Genomic DNA, 21,855 nt, shown 5'->3' on the forward strand with positions numbered 1-21,855 from the left:
AGAGAAAGCCCAAGTACAGCAATGAAGACCCAACGCAGCCAAAAATAAAAAGCTCAGTCTAAAAATCAAAGTGTTCTGAAAATATAATTGGTGCCCACTGTGAAATGGATATTGCTACTTACTGTGGTTATCTCTTTTTGTTTTCCAGATGGGTTACTTATGAATATGGCAATTACAGGGGTCGACAGTTCCTGTTGTCACCAGCAGAAGTGCCTAATTGGTATGAATTCAGTGGCTGTCGCCAAATAGGTTCTCTACGACCTTTTGTTCAGGTACTTTCTTCTTTTACATGCTTTGAATAGACTCTTCTCTGAAATCTTTTTTGTAAATGTAATTAACTTTTTAGTTTCAATTTTAAGTGTGAAATTGGCCTCTCCCCCACCCCACCCCCGAGAATTTCTGAATTTCGGCTGTGTCTCTGGTGCCAGAAGGTTGTGACTGCTTTCAGAAATGTTATTACACCTGACATCAAAACCTGGTATGGGGCTTCCCTGGTGGCGCAGTGGTTGAGAGTCCGCCTGCCGATGCAGGGGACACGGGTTCGTGCCCCGGTCCGGGAAGATCCCACATGCCGCGGAGCGGCTGGGCCCGTGAGTCATGGCCGCTGAGCCTGCGCGTCCGGAGCCTGTGCTCCACAATGGGAGAGGCCACAACAGTGAGAGGCCCGTGTACTGTAAAAAAAAAAAAACAAAACAAACAAAAAACCTGGTATGTCCCAAGCCCTGGGTTGTCCATAGGCAGGCTCCCAGCCCCAGGCACTTTGAAATTCTGTCAGCCTCTCCTCACTGAGAAAATCCTAAAGCCTCTGAAACTCTCAGATGTAGCAGTTTTCCCTTATCCAGCCTCATCTGGGATTCTGCCCCTGCTACTGATGCTTGTTCAGTGCTTCTGAAGTACAGCTTGTATATGACTATTGCTGGGGTTTTGTCTTCTAGAAACGAATTTATTTCAGACTTCGAAACAAAGCAACAGGGTTATTCATGTCAACCAATGGAAACTTAGAGGATCTGAAGCTTCTCAGAATACAGGTCATGGAGGATGTCGGTGCTGATGATCAGATTTGGATGTATCAAGAAGGATGCTTCAAATGCAGGGTGAGCTTTTTGGATTAGACAAGGGTCTATAATAGCATCTCTCCTCAAGTAAAATAGATGCTACTTCATGATTCCTGGAGCATTTTCAGAAATAAGTTAGACGGTTTTTCATGAAACTATTTCTTAGTTCTGATAGAACCTGTTTAGGAACCAAATGGGAGGTAAATCTAGCACTGATCCAAGATAGAATCTTTATATCTATACTTGATTTTTATACAGTAATAGAAAAAGCAAGTGTCTGTGTTACCCTCCCCTTTTTCCTTAACCTACTTGTTATAGAAATAAACTTATAAGCCCCATCATTATCAACACAGATCACTCTTGGTTTGTTTCCATTTTGGAGGACCCCACAGACTAGGTTGAAGCGTGAAGAGATAACCACCCTGTGTACAACACAGTCCATTTCCTAATTGTCACACGTTGTAAAATGGAAAATTGCCCATCTCCCTCCTATCACTCCCGCCACAATGCACATTTAAAAGCTGAGTGCTGTAAGATTTTATGAGAGATGCTCACACTTCTATTGTACGTACTCATTTTAACTCCTTGATTTTATGGGCTTGACTGTTTGCTCCTGATTTTTTTAATCCTGGTGCCCTGTGAGTCAGCAGAAGGCATTACGGCCTGCTGAAAGGAAGTACAACTTGTTAATTGGGTCTGTTGTGCTTGAGGGAGAGTCATCCTTTAAGTAAACAGAAGTACTATTTAGACATGCATAGAAGAAATAGCATGGGAAACAGAAGTAACTAATATAGAGGCATAGAAAAAGCTTCTGCCTTTGAATTATCTTAATTCAAGAAAATGGCATCTTTCAACAATTATTTCTAATGAACATTACAGTGATATTATTTTAACAGCTTTGAATTTGGTAGGTCAGTGAGAAAAAGGAAAGTGTCCTAGATTATCACAATCCTTTTATCTCAATATATTGTAGAACAGTACACTTTTCATAAGCATTTTCTATAGCAATATGTGTGAATGCCATATGAACATGACTACCATACCTTATTTATATTATATTAAGGGTAGATTCACTTCATAGAAGGACCCATAAGATCTTTGCATTAGAACACACTCTACTGCATTTATGTTTTCTCTTTTTATACTTGGATAGCATGCCTTTTTAGAAAATTTTAGACATTTCTCATGAAGGGGAAGACAAGACAAATCAGTAAATGGAATTCCAAGTTTTAAAATGATAAAATGCCCTTTTAGCAACTTCAGTGCTACAGCAGCCTTCAAAATTAGAGATGCAGTCATATTCCGGAAGGGTCAGGCTGAGTGGAGTGGATACATTGGGGAGATTAGCTACAGACCCAGCCTCAGATCATGGTGATTTCTGGGGGGAAATATCATGATGGGCATTTTTAGTGTTCTAAGGAGGCTTCCCTTACTTATAAGACAGAGGGCCTCACAAAGGGCATAAATCTCTTAACAATGGACAAGAATTGAGAACTTTCTATCACAGGTTATCTGAAATGAAGGGCATAAATATTTGTTTGATCCCAGTTACCATGGCTAAAAGCTGAAATTCCTCATGTGGGGTATAAATGAAGCTAGGAACTAAGATAACTTTAAAAATCAGCTCACACAGGAAATTGCTTACAATGGTAGCTGAATGTATATCCACCCATGTCTACGATACCTTGTCTTTTCCACTGAGCAGATAGCAGAAGACTGCTGCCTGACCATCGTGGGGAACCTAGTAACCTCTGGCTCTAAACTGGGCCTGGCACTCGAACAGAACATCGACAGTCAGTTCTGGAGCATGAAGTCTGACGGCAGGATCTATAGCAAGCTGAAGCCAAATTTAGTTTTAGATATCAAAGGTAAGGATCGTTTCCTTTATTTTCTTTGTTGTGTCTTCTTTAGTTAACTAAAAAGCTCTTCTTTACTTTTGAAAATGATGCATGTACTATTATTAATAGCAAGTGATCCCTTACTACGTGCCAGCCTCAATGCTATACACTGTACCTACGTTATCTCACGTGATCTTCACAGCAGCCCCAAGAGGCCTGTGTTATCCCTCCTCCCCCCACTTTACAGCCTCCATACTGCGGCTCAGAGGAGTTAATCAGTTTGGCCACAGTCTCACACCCATTAAGTGCTGAGGTGGAATCTGGACATGGGCCGACTTTAAACCATTTATTATAACAATGTTAGACTAAAATTCACAAGTTAAAAGGCTATGACCTCAGTCTGTAGAGTTGATGATTCTCAGGTACACGCATGTAAACTTTCATTGTAAAGATCTAAGACTGAAAAGGAATTAAAACAAACAACATAGCCAAAAAGATTTCAACTGAACATTTGTTCAGTGAAGTTAATCCAGAGCAAACCGATTGATGGTGCTTGGGGAAGAACAAATACATTTAGGCCAGGGGTTTCCAAACTTTATCTGCATGAGAATCCCCTGGAGGGCTTGTTAAAAAACACAGATTGCTGGGTTCCACCCTCAGAGGTTCTGATTCAGTAGGTCTGGGGTAGGGCCCAAGAATCTGCATGTCTAACAAGTTCCCAGGTAATGCCCATGCTGCCTGTCTACGAGAACTACTGATGATAATTTTAAAACAACATAAAGCAAAAAAAACTGACCTCAAGTAGACATGGGAATTCAGTGAACCTTTGTTGCTATAGACAAGCAAATGACGATGGTGTGTTTTATTCATGTCATATGGGGTAATTTTGCTTCAAATTATTAATGGAGACTTTCTGTCCCCTATCAGGAAACCAGTGTGGTTATGTTCGTCAATTTAGTGGAACCATACTATACCACACACCACTTTAAATCATGGCTAGAAAGTTGGCTCAGTTTTACCTGAGTCAGGGTTCTAGGCCAAAGCTGTCATTAAAAATTAAGACAGAGTGGTAAAGAAACAGCTGGTTTTAAACTAAATTTTGTGGAAGATGGAGAATAAGCCTGAACATTTCCATCAGGGGCTTTGGTGACTGCCCCTGGAGAAAAGTGGCCGTCACTTCTGATCTGCAGGTGGGGAGAGTGGCCAAGCCACCTAACAATGGGCTTCGAATTTACAGAGAATCTGAGGAACAGAAAAGTGCTCAGAGGCAAACTAAGTTTAGTGAGGCAAAGGCAGGGCACTACATGTAGGGAGCACCACTAAGCAATATCACTCCAGGCTGGATGGGGCCCAAAGTCGTACAGCGTATAAAGTACCAGCAGGAGACAAATGCACTGTAGGCTGGCACGACAGATCTGTCCATGTGTCCACAAGTAAGATACCCATTGTATAGATGATCCACCGGAGGTTCAGACTGTTAAGAGTCACTATCATTCTATTCTTACTTTGAACAACTTGTTAAACTGGAGCTCCTCAGTCTATACAAGATAGAGTTTGAAAACCTCCAGAGAAGCCAAAGGAGTGCGACTAGACTGAATTGGAAACATGGATTTTGGGGAAAATACGGACTCATGTTTCTTACAGATGTGATCAGCTTCCTATGTCCAGGGTTAAGGTCACTGTAATCTTTACGAGCTAGTCTCTTAGAGCATTCCTTTTATTCTTTCAACATGTATTTATTGGGTACCCAATATGTGACAGGCTCTGTGCCACACACTGGGGGTATCAAACTGAAAGGAAAAAAAAAAAGACAGTACCTTGGCTTCAGAGCGCTTACATTCTGGAAGCTCCAAGGATATGGGATTTTCCCCCACTTGCTACCCTGGCAGTTGACCAGGAGTAAGGATTCCTGGCTTTCTAGTCTTCGACTCTGAAAAGGACTGTGGGACTTCAGGAGCCTCCTCCTTAGGGCTTCGCTTGAAAGCTCCAAGATCACTTCCTAAAATGCAATATAAATTAGTCCAGTGCCTTTGGAATAAGGCTACTGTTCTGTATGTTTGTGAACTCTCAGTATATCGAGTATGGTAGCTACAGTAATCACTTGTTAAACTAGTTTAAATGTCTCAGAATGTGGGAGAATGATGCCATCTTGTGGACAAGAGAGAGTAGGGCCACACATCCCACATACTGTGCAAGGGGGATAGAAATACATCCCTCAATAGGAGACTGTGACTTTCACTGGCTACAACTGTTGACCATTTGTTACCTACTAATATTACCATAAGGTTTATTTCTTTTATCTCCTGGTGTTTTGGTAGACATCCGTGTATTATTCCAGACCAAAGACATTATAACAACAGTATAAGCTAGTTCACACTCACTTTAAAAAAGTCTGTGAGGATTTTAATCCTCCCCAAAGGCAAAGAATGAATCAGATTATTTCTCAAGAACTTTCTAGTCATCATGACTCTAATTAGAATTATGATGTAATATACACAGAAGGTATGTTTAAGATACTATAATCTTGAAGAATGAAAAAAGACATTGTGACCTTAAGATAATATTTGCTGAAATCTCAGTGGAGTGGAGTGTGTTGTGTCTCAGTGGAGATGGTGGGGTTTGTGGTAGTGGTGACTTTTTTTCCCAGACTTAAGCATAAAATGCCCAGGGCACCTTGCCTTCGTATTCTATACCTAGCTGTGCAGAGGCTCTTAGTTATCATGATGATTAACCAATTTCTTAGAAGAGGGGCATGCATAAGAGATGATTTCCCTATCAAAATCTATTGTGTAAGTTTTCAGACCTTTTGGATGTTTTGTAAATGCTTTAAAAGAGAATAAGAACATTTAATTCCTCTTGGCCTGAGGCTGCAGTATGATTTCAATACCAGTCGCACTTACCCCAGCGAGTTGAACAGATTTTAATTTTGATGGAGTCCTTGGTGCTATGACGTTGGTACAGAGGCTTATGCTGAAAAGGATAAGGTATCTGTTTACTCCACACTGGAAAAAAAAAATCACATGGCCCTTTCTTTTGTTAATGATACTTCTCCATTGAAAGAAGAGGCCACGAGGCTAAAGAATCTGAAATATCTAGTAGGCACCCTTGGAAAAAAATATTCCGGTGAAAGGGAAACCATACTAGCTTTACAGTCTGATGGAACGCAGCATGTTAAATGCTATGAATTTTTATACACCACAGCCTGTGCGTTCCCAGAAGTGGGAGTGCTGCCCTGCCTATACTTCTGGGTGTCACTCAGACCTCCCCTTTGACCTAATACAACTATTTTTCATTGTTCATGCAAAATTTGTTCCGATGACTATTCTACTCAGGCCTGCCTGCTTATTTTGCTGGTATCTCAAATCCACAATCCCACACTGAATATTTGTCACAATCTCTTTACTCCTTTTCCCATTTCTAGATTCTGCCCCCGCCCCCCGCCGGTGCCATATGATGGGGCTTTTTAACACATCGCCCCCCGGAGGCTGGAGCCTCTCAGCCCTCCGTGCGTTTCTGGGCTCCTCGAGGCACATAGTTTTACACTTTGCTTGCTCTTGTTACATTGGTGTTGTGATAAACTGTGTCTGCTACAGCCTCTTCACGTGGGCATGTTTCCTTCTATCGTTTTCCTCTTCTGTCTTTCAGGGGGTACACAGTATGATCAAAATCACCTTATCCTCAACAGTGTCAGCAAAGAGAAGTCAACACAAGTGTGGGAAGCCATGGTCCTATAGACCTGAATTAAAGAATGCAGGAGGAATATTTCTGGAGGTCTTTCAGCTACCTTATTTAAACAAACCAAAAAAAAGAGAAAAAACAAGGGCTGCAGACAGAAGCACCAAGAAGAAAGTGGACCTGCTCCTTCAACAGCTCTAAATTCTCTCTTGAATCACACCACCGTGACCAGGACAACCACTCATCTTCTCAAAAGACTGTAATCGTTTTAACCAGTCATTTATCCTCCTCTTGTTTCATCCCTTTCATTTCTTTTCAGTAGCTGCTTAAACAGGTTGTCTTAGCAGCAAGACTATGTACAGTTTAAATTATATCCAAAGATAGAGAACAAGAACAAACTTACCGACCTTGCAGACCTACAAGTCCTGTACACTTTAAAGGGAAGGACAGAAGCTCAAGTTTGTATGGTAGGAGACTGTTCAGCATCTGAGAAGAAATAATTTATTAGGCCTGTAATTTTGGTCCTTCATCTTCTGATTTCTGGACTTAGTAATTATGCCGTACAGCAAAGTGGGGAAAGCCTTATCTAGTCAGACCTACCTTAAGCAGCTAAGTATAAACAAAATGTTTCTGTTCATATTAAAAATTAGGGGACTTCCCTGGGGGCACAGTGGTTAAGAATCTGCCTGCCAATGCAGGGGACACGGGTTCGAGCCCTGGTCCAGGAAGATCCCACGTGATGCAGAGTGGCTGAGCCCGTGAGGTACAACTACTGAGCCTGCATGACGCAGCTCCTGAAGCCCGTGCACCTAGAGCCCGTGCTCCGCAACAAGAGAAGCCACTGCAATGAGAAGCCCACACACCGCAACGAAGAGTAGCCCCTGCTCGCCGCAACTAGAGAAAGCCTATGCACAGCAGCAAAGACCCAACACAGCCAAAAACATATTTTTAAAAAATTAGTAAATTTACAAAGATAGCATGTCCATGTCTGCTAACATTTATTAGCAGGATCTGGATTATTTTAACCCACTCTAGAATGTCACATGTGAGTGTTGTTTAGTGCTTTTCTTGCAGATGCTACTGAAACAGTATTACCATGACCTAATTTATGAGCCCATCCTCATCTACAGGTAGTTCTGAAGCAGCGTTACGCAGGCCTTTGCTAAACTCAGGTCTTTTAGCCCAATTTCCTGCCCCCCTGTCCGGCTGCACTGGCACGGGGCTGCCTTCCCTGTGAGGCTCCACAGCCCCGCACCTGCTGTGACTGCTGGGGGACAGCCTCAGGTCATGTACTTCTGGGAGCAGAAACGAGAGGTGTGGGGGGCTCAAGAGGATGACCAGCAATTCTCTCCAGAAAGCGAAAGAAAGGAGACTGAAGCAATCCTAGTTGGCCAAATCTCAGATCTGAGAACCCTAAGACGCAGCAAGTATTTCAGTGGGAATTGAAAATATTTAGCTGCTGATTGTACGCTCCCTGGCCTCAGTGCTGGTCATAGTTTGAACAAAACTGCTAAACATTCCTTGAATACACGCTTCCTCCTTTTGTCCTCATGTCGTTGTCCTCGTCACTGAACACTGGTGCTTGGAAGAACAAATCTTGTTTCCTTTTCAGCTACTCCGTATGTTTCCAGTTGTAAAATGTTGATCCTCTGGAGCCTGTGGTGGGCAGTGGCGGCCATCAGAGTAGTTTACCTTCAGCTTTAAGATGCTCGCACACGTCCGGCAGCAGCCGCCACGCGTCTTGTTCTTGGGTGCACAGCTCTGGCCTTAGGCCTTTGTGTGTCTCACTGCAGTAAGGTGGGGTAAGACTGTCTAGTCTGTGTTGAATTCATCTCTTGAATAAACTTGTTTCTGGTTAACCGTATTGATGAAATCTGAGAGAGTCCATTCTAGCCCTCGTAACACTTCAAAGAGGGTCAGCAGGCAGATTAGAAACAAATGTCTGATCTGGACGAGGTGGGTTTCAGAGCTGCTAGAATAACAGCAGGGGGAGATTTTTGACTACCCTCTTTCCAGACTCAGTGGTGAAGGGGCACACTCCACTTTTCCGAGTGGACATGAGGGTAAGTGAGGTCGTCCCTCGAGAGATGCCCCTCACTACCACTGGGAGGCCTCAAAGAGAAAGAGCTGAGGTTGAATTCAGAGAAGTCAAAAGTGGCTTATTCACACCTGGAAAAACATCTTGCTTTTGAGGTAAATTTGTACTGGTGAGGACAGCAATTCTAGAGAAAAACCCTCATGCAACACTACAAATGAGTGTCTATCAGGAAGAAACCAAGTAGAAGGCTACTCAGACAGGTCTACGTCAGAAGCCAAATGATAGCAGCTGAGCTGCAGTAATGAGGGGATCGTGGCAGGAACTGGACACTTACCGTCAATGATCAGAGGGCACAGACTAGAGACTCAAAAGCCGCAACGGGTTTATTGGCGAGATACCTAAATGCAAGCATTTCAGGTCAAACTGGAGAACTCTGGTCCCCAATGGAATGGTGGTAATTTCCACGGAAAAGTCCCCAGAGAAGCACGTTTCCGTTGCCGAAAGAGGACTAGCCTTATGCAAAAAAGTAAGTGTTTTAAAAAGTTACAAACTTTACATCACATTTCATTTTCTAAAAGCGTAAACAACCAAATCGCTGGCGAGATTTTTACATATGACCCTAAGAGATTCAGAACTCAGGGCTGTTATGACCGCACACTGGAGCAGATGGAATAAAAATCAAAGGAAACTTTGGCCAGTGGGAAAAGTGCTCACTATGACCCTAAGAAGGAATTAGCTTTAAGTAAGCTCTTCATGCTGCCATCCCTCCACATGCTGAAAGTTCTAATCTCTCACAATTGTTAAGATGATAAAACAGAGTTTGAGCTACTGGAACAGAAGGTGCCGCCACAATTTGCAAATCTGCTGTGAAAGAACAGCTTGAAAAAAACAATAGGCAATTTTCAGCAACTTTATAGACGAGTCCAAGTGCAGAGATGTTCATATCTTGTCCCTGCTTACGTGTGTATCCCCTGCGCTTGGCATGGAGGAGCTCGGCGGACAGTGCGCGGCCGCGTCAGGGTAGGTGACGCGAGAACGCTCTGGGCAGAGCAAGGCGATGACAGAGGGTGGGGCTGTGGCTATAAAATCAGTCTCTGCTCAGCTCAGCAGACAGGAAATGACTGGCAGAAACGTGTGCGTGCTAAATTTATTTCATGGAACTTCTAGTCTAAGCTGGAAAGGGACGACTGGAAAAGAGTCGGGGCCTACAGGCACTCACCAAATAAGAGCCCACAGGCACCAAACTGAGTGTTTATTTAAACGACACTGACGACAGTCTTTCCTCGCGCGTGTCCTCTTTCTACCTTCAGGAAGGCTTCTGGAACTTTAGAAAACGGAAAGGTTTTCTCAATAACTGGCTGAATCTGTAAAACACAAGAAAGGTTGACGAGCAGGTGAGAAGAGCCGCGTGGGTCAAGTCGGGTGACGTCGGTGGTTGGTTGCGTCGCGTGGCCAGCCCGGGCGGGCCTCTCTCCGGTCTGCGTGGTGCTCCTGGGTCAGGAACTCAAGGCGGGCCGGCAAGACGGCTGCCCCCCGGCTTCTCCTGCCTCTTCGCGTCTCCGGTGTAAGGGAGCCCAGCCTGACCAGTAACCCTCCTCCGGCTCCACGCCGGGCGCCTCGCTCCCCTGCTCAGGGCCCTTCCACGGCTCCCGAGGCCAGCATCCCAAGGCCACTACCGTTCCAACCTCCACCCTCCGTGGACCCCGCGTTCCCAAAATGGCCTAGCTGCCATTGTCTGAGCGTGGGGTGTGTGCCCCTCTGCGACGTCTGCCGGGCGCCCGGCCCGGCCCCAACCCGAGCCTGCGGTGCGTCCTCTCCTTGAACCACCGCAGAGCCTGTGTGGCCCTCCTCACAGACGGCCCGCTACAGCCCAGTGCCCGTCTCAGCCACGCCGTCCTGCGTGGTAAACGCCAAAGAAGGCGTCCCAGGGTTCTCGCTGCGTGTGTCCCCGTGGCCCCTCACAGGCAGTGCACAGAAGAGGGACAGATTGTTTCCATTTGTTGAATGTCTGGCCCGTCTACTCAGTCAAAGCTTAGCGCACCTGTGGGCTAGTCACCTCTTGCATCCGCCCCCCAACACCCAGCACAATGCTAGGCATACAGCAGGAGCTTAATAAGTGTCACTTAGGTGAAAACCAGTAAGATAACTGGGAAGCGAGAGTCTTGCGTGGGCTCTGTGGCCCTTCCCTGGCTGCAGCTGCCCTAGGGGCTTTGCTAAGCCACACGGCAGCTGGGTGGAACTTACAGGACCGCCAGCTCAGCCAGCGCATAAAGGCTTGAGTGCTGCCGGTTCTTTTTACTGTAGCGTTAGTACTGCCAGCAACCTCCTTTGAAACTAGGACCAGTTAGCGCCCTCCCCCTATGCACGAATCCAACTGAACTCATCCTTTTCAAAACTTCAAGCAAAAATCAGTAACTATCCACTGGCTCTTTCCACAGGCAGGTGTAAGTTGTCAGAAGGCATAAGCCTACGTCTCGCAACCCTCTCCCTTTACAAGAGGAAGAAGTACGTGCTTTTGTGCTCGCATGCACCCGACAGACCTTGCTCTTGTGTGAATTTCACAGCCCTGCCACCAGAGAGCATCTCGGACTCCAAAAGTTCCCTTCTCCAGAGTTGAAAATTCTTTTGTACCCACAAACCACGATAAGCTCATAGAAGTCACAGCACACACTGTGCTCACTGTGTGCCAGGCACTCTTCTAAGTGCTCTGTATCTTTTACTTCATTTAATCCCTACAACCACCTTATGAGGTAGGTACTATTATTCCCCTTTTACAGATGAATAAATTAAGGCGCAGAGTTAAGTAAGTTGCCCAACGTCCCATAACTGCTAAGCGGCAGAGCAGGATTCAAGCTGGCGCCAGAGTCTGTGCTCTCTCCACTGCGCACTGAGCCTTTCATACATCAGCAGCTGCTTTCCGCATCTACTCCTGAAATCTTAAGGGGAGGGAAAGGTAGCCAAGGATTATGACGATTCATCACAGCCTGCATCTTGGGTGGCCTGCCTCATGCTAACAGACTGCGCCACCTGAGGATCCAGTCTCCAGGCCACCAGGATAGCAGTTGCGTGGTCCATAGGCCACCACTCCCACCTGCACCTGTGGACGACATCACTGACGAATAATCGTGGCACTCTCCAGCAAGCTGAGGGTGACCTCAACCTCCCCCAGCATGGTGGCCGCTGTGAACGGAACAGATCTGAGCTGGCTTGTTAGAGGAAATCAGCTTGCCTTGTCCGGTAAAGGAGTGGAATGCATCCAAGTTGTTCCCTGCATGTCCCACCCAAAACCTCCCGAACCCGTCCCTCTCCTTCAAGCTGCTGGGACACTGCTTTCTGGATGCTGATTACTTGAAAAGGAATCACCTGAATGCATGTTTAAAATGCAGAGTCCTTGGTCTCCAGTTAGAACAACTAAATCAGGATCTCTAGGGGTGGAGGTGAGTTTTCTGCACATCAGGGAGGGAATCACTGCAGCCTTTTGCCTTATGCTTAGGGTTCCTGACTTGTGTCCTGCACATTCACCCACTCCACAGAGACTGTCTGCCCTCTAAGTTTCAGGCACTGACGCAGGGCAGGCACACAAAGCAGGCACCAGAGAGAGACATCGAGAAAAGAAAGGAGGCAGGAACACCCATTCGTTGTCACTGAGCACCGGACACCAGCAGCGCGGCATTACGAGAGGTCACAAGGGAACCGGAATCCACCTGCTCCGCCCAGGATGAGCGGCCCGCCCACCTAGCTCCGCCCACTCTAGAACCTGACCGGAGAGACAGACCCTGAACTGATGACCCAGGCAGCCCACAGCGACGGCACACTTTAATCTGGCTGGTCAGGCCTATTGTGGCGGATAATCCCACAGGGCTGACTGTAGCATAACGGGCATTCAGTTCTTCCCGTAAGTGACAATGAAAAAGAGGCTTTCAATTAACAGGCAGGCAAAAGCCACCGTTGGCTGAATATATGACAGCAAACAGAGATTAACGGGATAATGAGGCAGTGTCTACACACAGCCTCACGTCAGACCTGGAATGCTTGTTTGCTATGGACAAAGGGATCAGAGCAAAAATCCAGAGAGGGGAAAGAAAGGTTACTCACGGTGAGGTGGGGACATTATGTGATGACACTGCTGTAGTCTGGCCGGCTCAGGGAGTCCTGGTATAAAGCGGCGGGCTTGATACCACACTCGAGGGCGACACGGACGCGCGGGGCACACAGCTGACCGGGAGTCCACAGCGGCAGCGTTCATCCCAGTCTCAGACCCAAATTCAGGCTCTCTGATTGTCCTTTCCCTTCCTAAACAAAGGCTGCACAAAACCAGGCCCCGGGGTTTGGCACCTGCTGCCTGACATCCCTCCCGTGAGAACAGGGACCATGGGAACCTCAACCTCCCTGGTGTGGCCTCAGACGGGCAAGCCTCCCTGCTTCTCAGGCAGAAACCCTCTCAGCACAGGAGCTTCGGAGAGCTGGTGGAGAGAGGATGGCACCCAGGCAGACACGGTGGCCTGCAGAGAGGTTCTCCCTCCATCCCCACTTCCCCGCGCAAATCACAGAACAGTAGAGCTTAAAGCAGGGGAGCCTCTGAGCCAGCCTGTTGGATAGATTAGGAAACTGAAGCGCAGGTGTTTACATGCTAAGTGCAAGGTCAGAGCTCTTAGCAGAGGAGCAGACTTAGGGTCCCAGACACCCGATGTCATCACTGCATGGCATGGGGGTGTTTTGGGGAGGTAAGCCCAAATCTGTCACCTCTTCCCCAGACCCTCAGCCGCAGCCTCCACGGGGCACAGAAACTGATCTCAGAGCGGGGGCGGGGGGAGTTCGAGGAGACAGAGGCCGATGACAGAGATCCAGGGAGACCTAAAGGCCCCTGGCAATCCCTGTCCTCACGCCTGTGGACAGGCCCCGCGCAGGGCGGCAGGACACAGTGCCAGCACCCCCTCTCGGATAGGCGTGGCCCTGAGCTCTGCCACAGGATCAGTATTTCCTGGGGCGGGACAAAGGGGCGGAAGGGGGCTTAAACCAAGCAGATATGAAGAAGGAAAAGGTGGGCTTTGCTCAGACTTGCTATTTCTGAACTTCCTGGCCCCAGATGGAAAACTCAAGGCTGGAAGATAGGAGGTGCGATTGAGCTGGGGGAGGATACTCTCCAAGGCAGTAAATGTGCATCCCAGGACTTGTCCCTAGGCCCCCCTAAAAACAGGCACTTCTTCTAGCCAGAAGGTGAGGGGAGAAACTCGGCCTATGTTTACCCACAGAAGCAATTTTCAGTGGCATCTGAAAACTTCAGTAGCATCAAGGCTGTGAGGTACCTACCACATCTGGCAAGATAACACTCTCGTAGTGGTCCCAGGGATTCAGTGCCTAGCCGTTACATTTTTTCTATGGGAGAAAAAATCCAGCTGCAAATAAGGAGTTCAAAGTTTTGGAATACAGTTCATTGCAAAACTAGGGCCTGGCCATCCCAAAGCGGGTCTGGGAAATCATTTGCCTCAGAACTTATTACACTGTCTCTAAAGCTGCACTATCCAAAATGGTTAACCTCGAGCCACACGGGGCTACTTAAATTAAATTAATCAAAAGTAAATAAAATGAAAAATTGAGTCCCTCAGTTGCACTTTCAAGTGGTCAACAGCCACATACGGCTAGTGGCTACCACACTAGACAATGCAGACAGAGAACATTTCCATCACTGCAGAAAGTTCTAGTGGACAGCACTGCTCAGGATGTAATTCAGCGTGACCAACGCATCTCTCCACACACTACTGGGCGAAGCAAAGTGCCCACTAGCCCTCACTAACTGTTTTGAATTAAATTCAAATAACTTCCACAGGAACTATTCTGATGCTGGCTAAAATAAATAAACCGAGATACATCATCGTTCAGCCGAGAAGCTTGGCTGGTCACCTAGGATCTTGAATGGACCTGTGGACTCCAAAGGCCTTAATAAGTACATGAACCACAAGTGCGTACACACGCTCAACAAGATGAAAGGGTATGAAGGAACATCTCCCTCCCATACTTGATCCTCAGCCATCTAGTTCCCCTCCTCAGGGGCAGCAACCAGTATTGCAAGTTTCTTTCACGTCTTTTTTTTTTTAAGTGTTTTTTTTTAATAGAACTTTATTGGAGTATAATTGCTTCACAATACCATGTTAGTTTCTGTTGCACAACAAAGCGAATCAGCCATATGCATACACATGTCCCCTTATCCCCTCCCTCTTGAGCCTCCCTCCCATCCTCCCTATCCCACCCGTCTAGGTCATCACAAAGCACCGAGCTGATCTCCCTGTGCTGTGCTGCTGCTTCCCACCAGCCAGCTATTTTACATCCGGTAGGGTATATATGTCCATGCTACTCTCACTTCACCCCAGCTTCGCCCTCCCACCCCATGTCTTCAAGTCCACTCTCTATGTCTACCTCTTTATTCCTGCCCTGCAACTAGGTTCATCAGCACCTTTTTTTTTTTTAGATTCCACATATATGCATTAGCATATGGTATTTGTTGTTCTCTCTTACCTCACTCTGTATGACAGACTCTAGGTCCATCCACCTCACTACAAATAACTCAATTTCATTTCTTTTTATGGCTGAGTAATATTCCATTGTATATGTGTGCCCCATGCATTGTGGTAGGCACCCCACCAAAAACAGTTTGCTAAATAGTATAAAAACAGGAAATGTTTATTGTGCTTAGGAGAAAATGCCAATAAACTTCAGGCATAAGGCACAGTGTCAGTAGCAGCCCATTAACCTCATTGTGCTAATTATAAATCATTTTTTTGTTTCACCCTACTGAATCACAAAACGTCTTTGGAATGCCCAAAAAACTGATAATGTTGGGGCCCTGACAAGGAGAATCTCCATGACTAAGGGACAGGAGTCAAAGGAAGAGTCTATGAAATAACTTTTCCTACCTTTTGGATTTTGAATATTACAAATGTATTATTCATTCCAAAGCTTAAAGTATTTTAAGAGTAGCCTCTTCTGGTTCATGGCCTCACACTGTCAAAAAACAACTCCAGCCCCTCTATCGGATACCTGCTAATTAGATTCATTAAGCAGTCAGCCAAAGGTTGGAAGGATTTCAGTGTCCTCGTCCAACTTTACAGTCTTTACTAACCACACAATGGGTAAGCAGATCTGTTCTGTTATCCTTTCCAACTTCCCAGTGTAGACAGGCAACAACCTCTCACACCCACAAAGAAGCAGGATGCACAGCACAGCTGGCCGCTTCGTGGATCCGGTGTCACATATCAACCGCCATAGTCCCAGAGCGCTTCACTGTCAGAAATGACTCCTGAGCCCAAATAACCCTGGTGAGAAGAGAATCAAAGGCCAGAGGAACATCTCCTCCCTCACCCTTGGAGGAGGACACTTGAAGGGCATCATTATTTCTACCATGTCCTCTTTTAGCCATTCCACCAGTTATCTACCAAATTCAATAGGGACATGTACACAAACACCTCTCTTTGTTGCATAAATAGTAATTTCTAGGTAGAGAGAGCGTCACAATATTTTGAACACAAAAGAGCAATGATAAGCATGTGGACAGTCTGGAGCCGACGTCAGGACAAGTGTGGTGACTTCTGGAGGACGGGGACCTCTCTAATGATGAGGCTGCATCCCCATTCAGCACTGTGCAGAACTATGGGCCGTGTTATCTGACGATGGCTCATTTCCTTCCTCCTAGAAATAAAATAAGCATCCCTGTGGGATATGGGGAGATCCCTACAGAGAGGCACATTGCAGCCACAACAAGGCTGAGCTCCTGTCTACCCAGTACACATCAAGACTTAGAAGTCTGAGAAGAGGCAAGCAAACTTGGAACCAAAATATTTGGGAAATAGTAGTGGGCCATTTTCTATCATAAGTTCCTTGGCTGAAATAGAATAAAAAAACTAAATGCACAAAAAGCAGCCAGTAGTTCCTAAAAACATTTTTTTCCCAAACCAAAATGGAAAGATGAGATGGGCCAGCAAGGGGCAGGTGCCAACACAAGAAAACCCATTTCAAGGGGCTCTTTCCATATGGCTTAGCAAGGATCACGTGGTGTGATGCTAGACTTGCTCCAGACCCTTTCCCTGCCCAGTGTAAAATGACAAGTCAATTTAAGCTGAAGTCCTAGATCAGCTTCAAGCACGAAGAATGCAGCTTAATGGTGGGGAGGGAAAAGCACAGGACTGGGGTCAGAGGTATGAGTCCTGGTCCCACGTCTACAAATTTGAGCATGTCCCCTTATCCCTTTGAGCCAGTTTTCTCATCTATAAAATGAGAATCATTTTATCTATGACTTCATGCAACCCTCTAGGGTACATAAGCCTCTCCAATCATTTGGAGAAAAAATAATCATTATTATTTATTTTATTTATTTATTTTTTTACTTTTGGCTGAGTTGGGTCTTCGTTGCTGCCCGCGGGCTTTCTCTAGTTGCGATGAGCAGGGCCTACTCTTTGTTGTGGTGCGCGGGCTTCTCATTGTGGTGACTTCTGTTGTTGCAGAGCACAGGCTCTAGGCGCGTGGGCTCGGTAGTTGTGGCGCACGGACTTAGTTGCTCCGCGGCATGTGGGATCTTCCCGGACCAGGGCTCGAACCCATGTCCCCTGCACTGGCAGGCGGGTTCTTAACCAATGCGCCACCAGGGAAGCCCTCCCTTCATTTATAATTCCATATAATTTCTCAATAAAATCACAAATATCAGTACCAGAATATGAGTTTGCCTTCTGGGTTATTCTTCCAGAGGTGGCATGTCTGAGCCGTTAAAACCACGTAAGAAGTTAAATAGGCAGGTGGTAGCTAAGGAGTCTTTCAACTGCCATCAGCCCTAAGAGCCCTTTCGACACCCAAAAGGGGCTGACCAGGCTCCAAGCAGTAGTCCCTCCCCACCAAGTCCGCTGCAGGACAGACTCGAATAGACAGAAACACCAACCAGCTGTCTCTACCAAAATCGCCATCAATCCTGAATCACATCCTGCCCACTGACCCTCTCAGACATACCATTTATTTGCCGACGTTATTACACTGGCCTGGGAACAGGAGACCCAGGGACCTAACTTCTAGTCCAGTTCTGTTTAGATTCCACAGTGTTTGATCTCCTTGCTCATCTGGAAATCTGCTTGCCTCCAAAGCAGCCTCACCCTCGGACTAAAGAAGCTCAAGAAGCAATTCAGCAGTAAACTCACAAGTGTGTCCCCACCTTTGTGCAACAGTTGCCTTCACGGTGCCTTCTCTTCAGGACCATTATCAAAATAGCAGCAGCCCAGCTGTAGATCCCAGCTCTGCTACCACGTAACCAAGCGTCTTTGGGAAAATCACATAAGCTCTCTGGGCCCGCCTCTCATCTGCAGACCAAAGGGGCTGCACTAGATGGTGTGCGCTCTGTCTCAAATGCAGCAGCCTATGGCTATGATTCCCATGGGGACAGAACCCAAAACACAGCACTTAAACTCGGCGTGTAAGGCAGTGTGGACATCGGCCGAGCCTACCTCTGCGGAGTTCCCATTGACTAGGCTTGCTGGGCAGGTCACCAAGGTGACAAGGGACGCCCTGGCAATACACTTACCTTTCCCGCATCCACCAGTTCTGCAATGTCATCTAGATATGGACCACTGGCCATGAAAAAAGCCCAGCGATAATGGACTCCTTGCCAGAAATGCTAAAAAGAAAACAAAACGTGTCAAATATAGGAAAGGATGAAATCTGACAAAACGCAAATTTGGGGAAAAGTATTGCCTGCATGACGAAGACAGACAAACTGCTTTCCCATTTCATGCTGCCACAATGAGCTGTACACCCAGCACCTCAGCACAGTGACTGACAGACAGTGGACGCTCCGTAAATGTTTCATAAATAAGTGAATGAACAGAGATATACCCACGTGAACTCGGGCTTCTCCCCCAGGTTGTGACTGACAAGCAAGTAAGCACAGGAAAGCTCTTCTTAAAATGACAGTCTAATCTTACACACTCAGTTTCTTCCCTAGAACATATGAGGGGCTGAGACCTCTAGACTTTCCCTACCAAGGTTTGAATAAAGCCCTGAGGCACCAGAAAAGAGCCTTCACCTAATCCAAGAATGCTTTAAGGGCAAAAAGGCACCAACATATGATCTTAAACAAGAAATCCAATCAAAACATTTTTTTCTGGCTCCGAGAGGAACTAAGACGGCTTTAAAGACAAAACAAAGCATAAAGTTCCTCACGCATCGTGGCTGGATCTTCCCCTATAGTTATAGCAAGTCCCAAGCCACCTAATCTACTGTGGGGCAAAATACCCCCTGGTGAAGACAGGCAAAAATCGTACACCAAGAGGGTTCATGACCACTCTACTGCCATAGCCACTTTGATTATTATTCTCTATGTCGGAGGTAGGGTAGGCCTTTATCAAAACAGCAAGTGAGCTGAGGTTCTCAGTGATACCTCAACGACCTGCCCAACTAAACTTCATCAGACGGCAGCAACCCAGAGGCAGGTGGGGGGCCAGCCAGTACCTCCCCGCCGCCTCCCTCCCTGCACCTGCCCCAACTGCTGGGCGAGCTCAGACTTTCTCCACTGAGCTCACTGCACAATCTCAGCATGACGGTCAGCTACCATCACGGCATGAAGCCGGCAGGTGCAGTGGAACTCCCCTGCTACTCTACCTCAGGCCTTGACAGCTGTGTTATTTAGGGCAAGCTACCACTTTCAGCCTGTTTCCCGGCCTGCAGAATGGAGGTACCACCACCCAGCTGACAGGGGGGCTGGAGGGACTAAATGAGAATGTATGTAAGGTGCCTGACACATCGAAAATATTTGATAAATATTTACCTAGTGCTGAAGGTAAAGCTTACTGAGGAAAGGCTGGGGCAATGCGAATAGAGTTTGAGATTGCGGAGAGACAAACCCAAGCTGTGGTCGAGGCAGAGCTTCGCAGTGAGTGCGCCAGGAACAGCCTACTGGTTTGGCTGGGTGACCCTTATTGTCTAACCTGGAACAACTTGTAAGAGTTAAAGGGGTCACCACTGATCATTATCTCAGGACCACAGATGTAAATAGAGCCAAGCTCACCCTAGCATAGGTATGACAAGCCCTCGGAGTAGCAGGGCAGAGCCTGGGCTAACGCAAGCTTCCAGGTAGTCTGCTCTTGGCCCAGAGTGGTCTCGATATGCTGTTCAAATACTATCATTTTCTCTGCGTGTCAGAGCATGAAAGAGGTCAGGAAGCATTGGTCTAGACAACTAACTTAAAAACAAACAAACACACACAAAAAAACATTTGAAGGCTTAGGTGGCTAGACACCAGAGGCACTGGGACTGTCCCAAGCTTAGAGCAGGTCCAGTTAATTACAATCACAGAAGACCTGTTCATGTACTTCTCCATAGGGCTGGTTTTACAGACTATAATTAAAACCTTCTGATCACTGTTTAGAGTTTTAAAGAGGAACAGCGGTGGCCATAACTGCCGTATCTGTAATTCCTTTACAGCAGGCTGCCCCGTAAAGGGAAACATTTGGTCTGCAACAGCAGAATTTTTATATTCTGCTCTAAGAGGTCTGTGTAAGGTTTTCCAGGCCATTACAGGAGAGAGTAAACCAAAGCAGGCAGGCATTACAATGAGGCTTTAACTGTGCACATTCTCAGAAAGACATCAGAAACTACTTAAAAGGTTTTCACGTGAGATTACCACTATCATCTTTCAAGACGGGGGAAAGGGAAACGAAGAGAGCTATGCCTGTCTTACTCTCGGAGGATAGCTCTGAAGCTTAACTTGTAAGAGGTCTCACTGCAATTCAAACTGTGAAATTTTATGGAAAACTTAAACTTATATCTTAAAGCAGGTGGGAAGCCCGAGTTTCATGAAAAGAGAAAGAAGAGACAAAGGACAGCTAAGATTCCTTCCTCCACCACAAAGCGCCCCGTGGACACTGCTGCTGGCTGCCGTCTGAACCAAGTGAAACCGAAGAACCCGGAGCACAGCGCCCGGTTTGTTCACTCCTATCACCCAGACCCAGCTCCTAAGGACTGAGCAGCAGTCTCCTCCGTCACAGCTCTCCTTCACCACCTCTAAGGACTTAGTACACAGCATTCAAGAGACCAAAGTCCTCAACTTCACCCCTCAAAAGGTTCCAAATTAATTTCGAGCATCAAGGAGAAGCTAAAGAGAATTAGCAAGCCAGTCATCTTGCAAATACATGGCAGTGCTGGCTAGGTCGACGTGACTCACAACCTTTTCACCCTTGAGGGACCTTCTACTGCCTTTTTCCTGAGCCTGGAGTATTTTGTCTAATTAAAAAAAAAGAACAATGTATATTTTCTTGTCACTTATTCCATTTCAACACTGATTCATATTTTAAACCAATAAGCTATAATTACCAACAGTGCATAACATGAAATTATAAGCCTCTGTCACCACTGTCATGTCAGGTAGAGAGCAGACTCTGGAGCTCTGCTGTCAGTCCTGTACTAGGGCTGATCTGCACTAGTCTTGAAGGCCCACCATGCACGGGATGTGTTCAGTTGGGTGACATAGCTCCTTACGGCCCTGTTAACAAAATCAGGCTGACTAATCAAATCTTTGAAACCCCCAGAATGCCATCAATAGAGTTTCTGATTCACATGGGACATGTACTGTCAAGACAAGTTGATACAATTCCAGAAGAAGCATGATGGTTCCATTAGTCTTTGTAGGCTCACTGACGGAAGAATACAATTTCCTTCAGTTTCTTTTTAACTAATTAATTAATTTATTTTTTGGCTGAGTTGGGTCTTTGTTGTTGCACGTGGGCTTTCTCTAGTTGCGGTGAGCGGGAGCTACTTTTCATTGCAGTGTGCAGGCTTCTCATTGCGGTGGCATCTCTTGTTGCGGAGCACGGGCTCTAGAGCGCAGGCTCAGTAGTTGTGGCGCACAGGCTTAGTTGCTTCACGGCATGTGGAATCTTCCCAGACCAGGGTTCAAACCCGGGTCCCCTGCATTGGCAGGTGGATTCTTAACCACTGTGCCACCAGGGAAGCCCCTTCCTTCAGGCTTTTGAAATTCAAAAAAATTCCCATGGACCTCTAAAGGTCCAAAAGCCCCAGTCTGGGAATCACTGGCATATCCCAGTGTTACTACCATGAAAACAGCCAGCTCTATGCTGTCTTAATGAAGCTTCTGCCTTCATATACAAGAGACTGTATGTATTAAGACAGTGAAACAGAGAGCCATCAGGTGCAGACAAGAAAAAAGCGGAAGGTGTATCAGATGGAATCAGGAGCGGTAATAATAGCTAATAATAAAGGT

The 21,855-nt window shown here is 46.4% G+C and overlaps 2 protein-coding genes across 10 annotated transcripts in view; one reads left to right on the forward strand and one right to left on the reverse strand.

Annotated features, from left to right (window-relative positions):
• Nucleotides 1–8,432, forward strand: part of CRYBG1 (crystallin beta-gamma domain containing 1) — a 206,664-nt gene extending 198,232 nt beyond the window's left edge. For both annotated transcript variants that reach the window (XM_019929506.3, XM_019929507.3), the window contains 4 exons: nucleotides 149–272; nucleotides 936–1,094; nucleotides 2,761–2,923; nucleotides 6,539–8,432. In XM_019929506.3, the coding sequence (XP_019785065.2) occupies nucleotides 149–272; nucleotides 936–1,094; nucleotides 2,761–2,923; nucleotides 6,539–6,627 (535 nt within the window). In that variant the 3' untranslated portion in view covers nucleotides 6,628–8,432. The remainder of the gene's footprint in view (nucleotides 1–148; nucleotides 273–935; nucleotides 1,095–2,760; nucleotides 2,924–6,538) is intronic.
• The window catches only part of RTN4IP1 (reticulon 4 interacting protein 1), a 126,598-nt gene that overhangs the window by 6,753 nt on the left and 97,990 nt on the right, over nucleotides 1–21,855 (reverse strand). For 4 of the 8 annotated variants that reach the window (XM_073789476.1, XM_019929515.3, XM_004323892.4 and 1 more), the window contains 2 exons: nucleotides 18,163–18,255; nucleotides 8,965–9,970 (listed from right to left, as the gene is read on the reverse strand). In XM_073789476.1, the coding sequence (XP_073645577.1) occupies nucleotides 9,863–9,970; nucleotides 18,163–18,255 (201 nt within the window). In that variant the 3' untranslated portion in view covers nucleotides 8,965–9,862. Of the gene's footprint in view, nucleotides 1–8,964; nucleotides 9,971–12,701; nucleotides 12,911–13,916; nucleotides 13,983–14,689; nucleotides 16,290–18,162; nucleotides 18,256–21,855 lie in introns of those variants that run through there. The other 4 variants (XR_002175231.3, XR_002175230.3, XM_019929514.3 and 1 more) reach the window with 4 other exon arrangements.

This window comes from Tursiops truncatus, chromosome 12, assembly GCF_011762595.2.
Source record: "Tursiops truncatus isolate mTurTru1 chromosome 12, mTurTru1.mat.Y, whole genome shotgun sequence".
NCBI lineage: Eukaryota > Metazoa > Chordata > Mammalia > Artiodactyla > Delphinidae > Tursiops > Tursiops truncatus.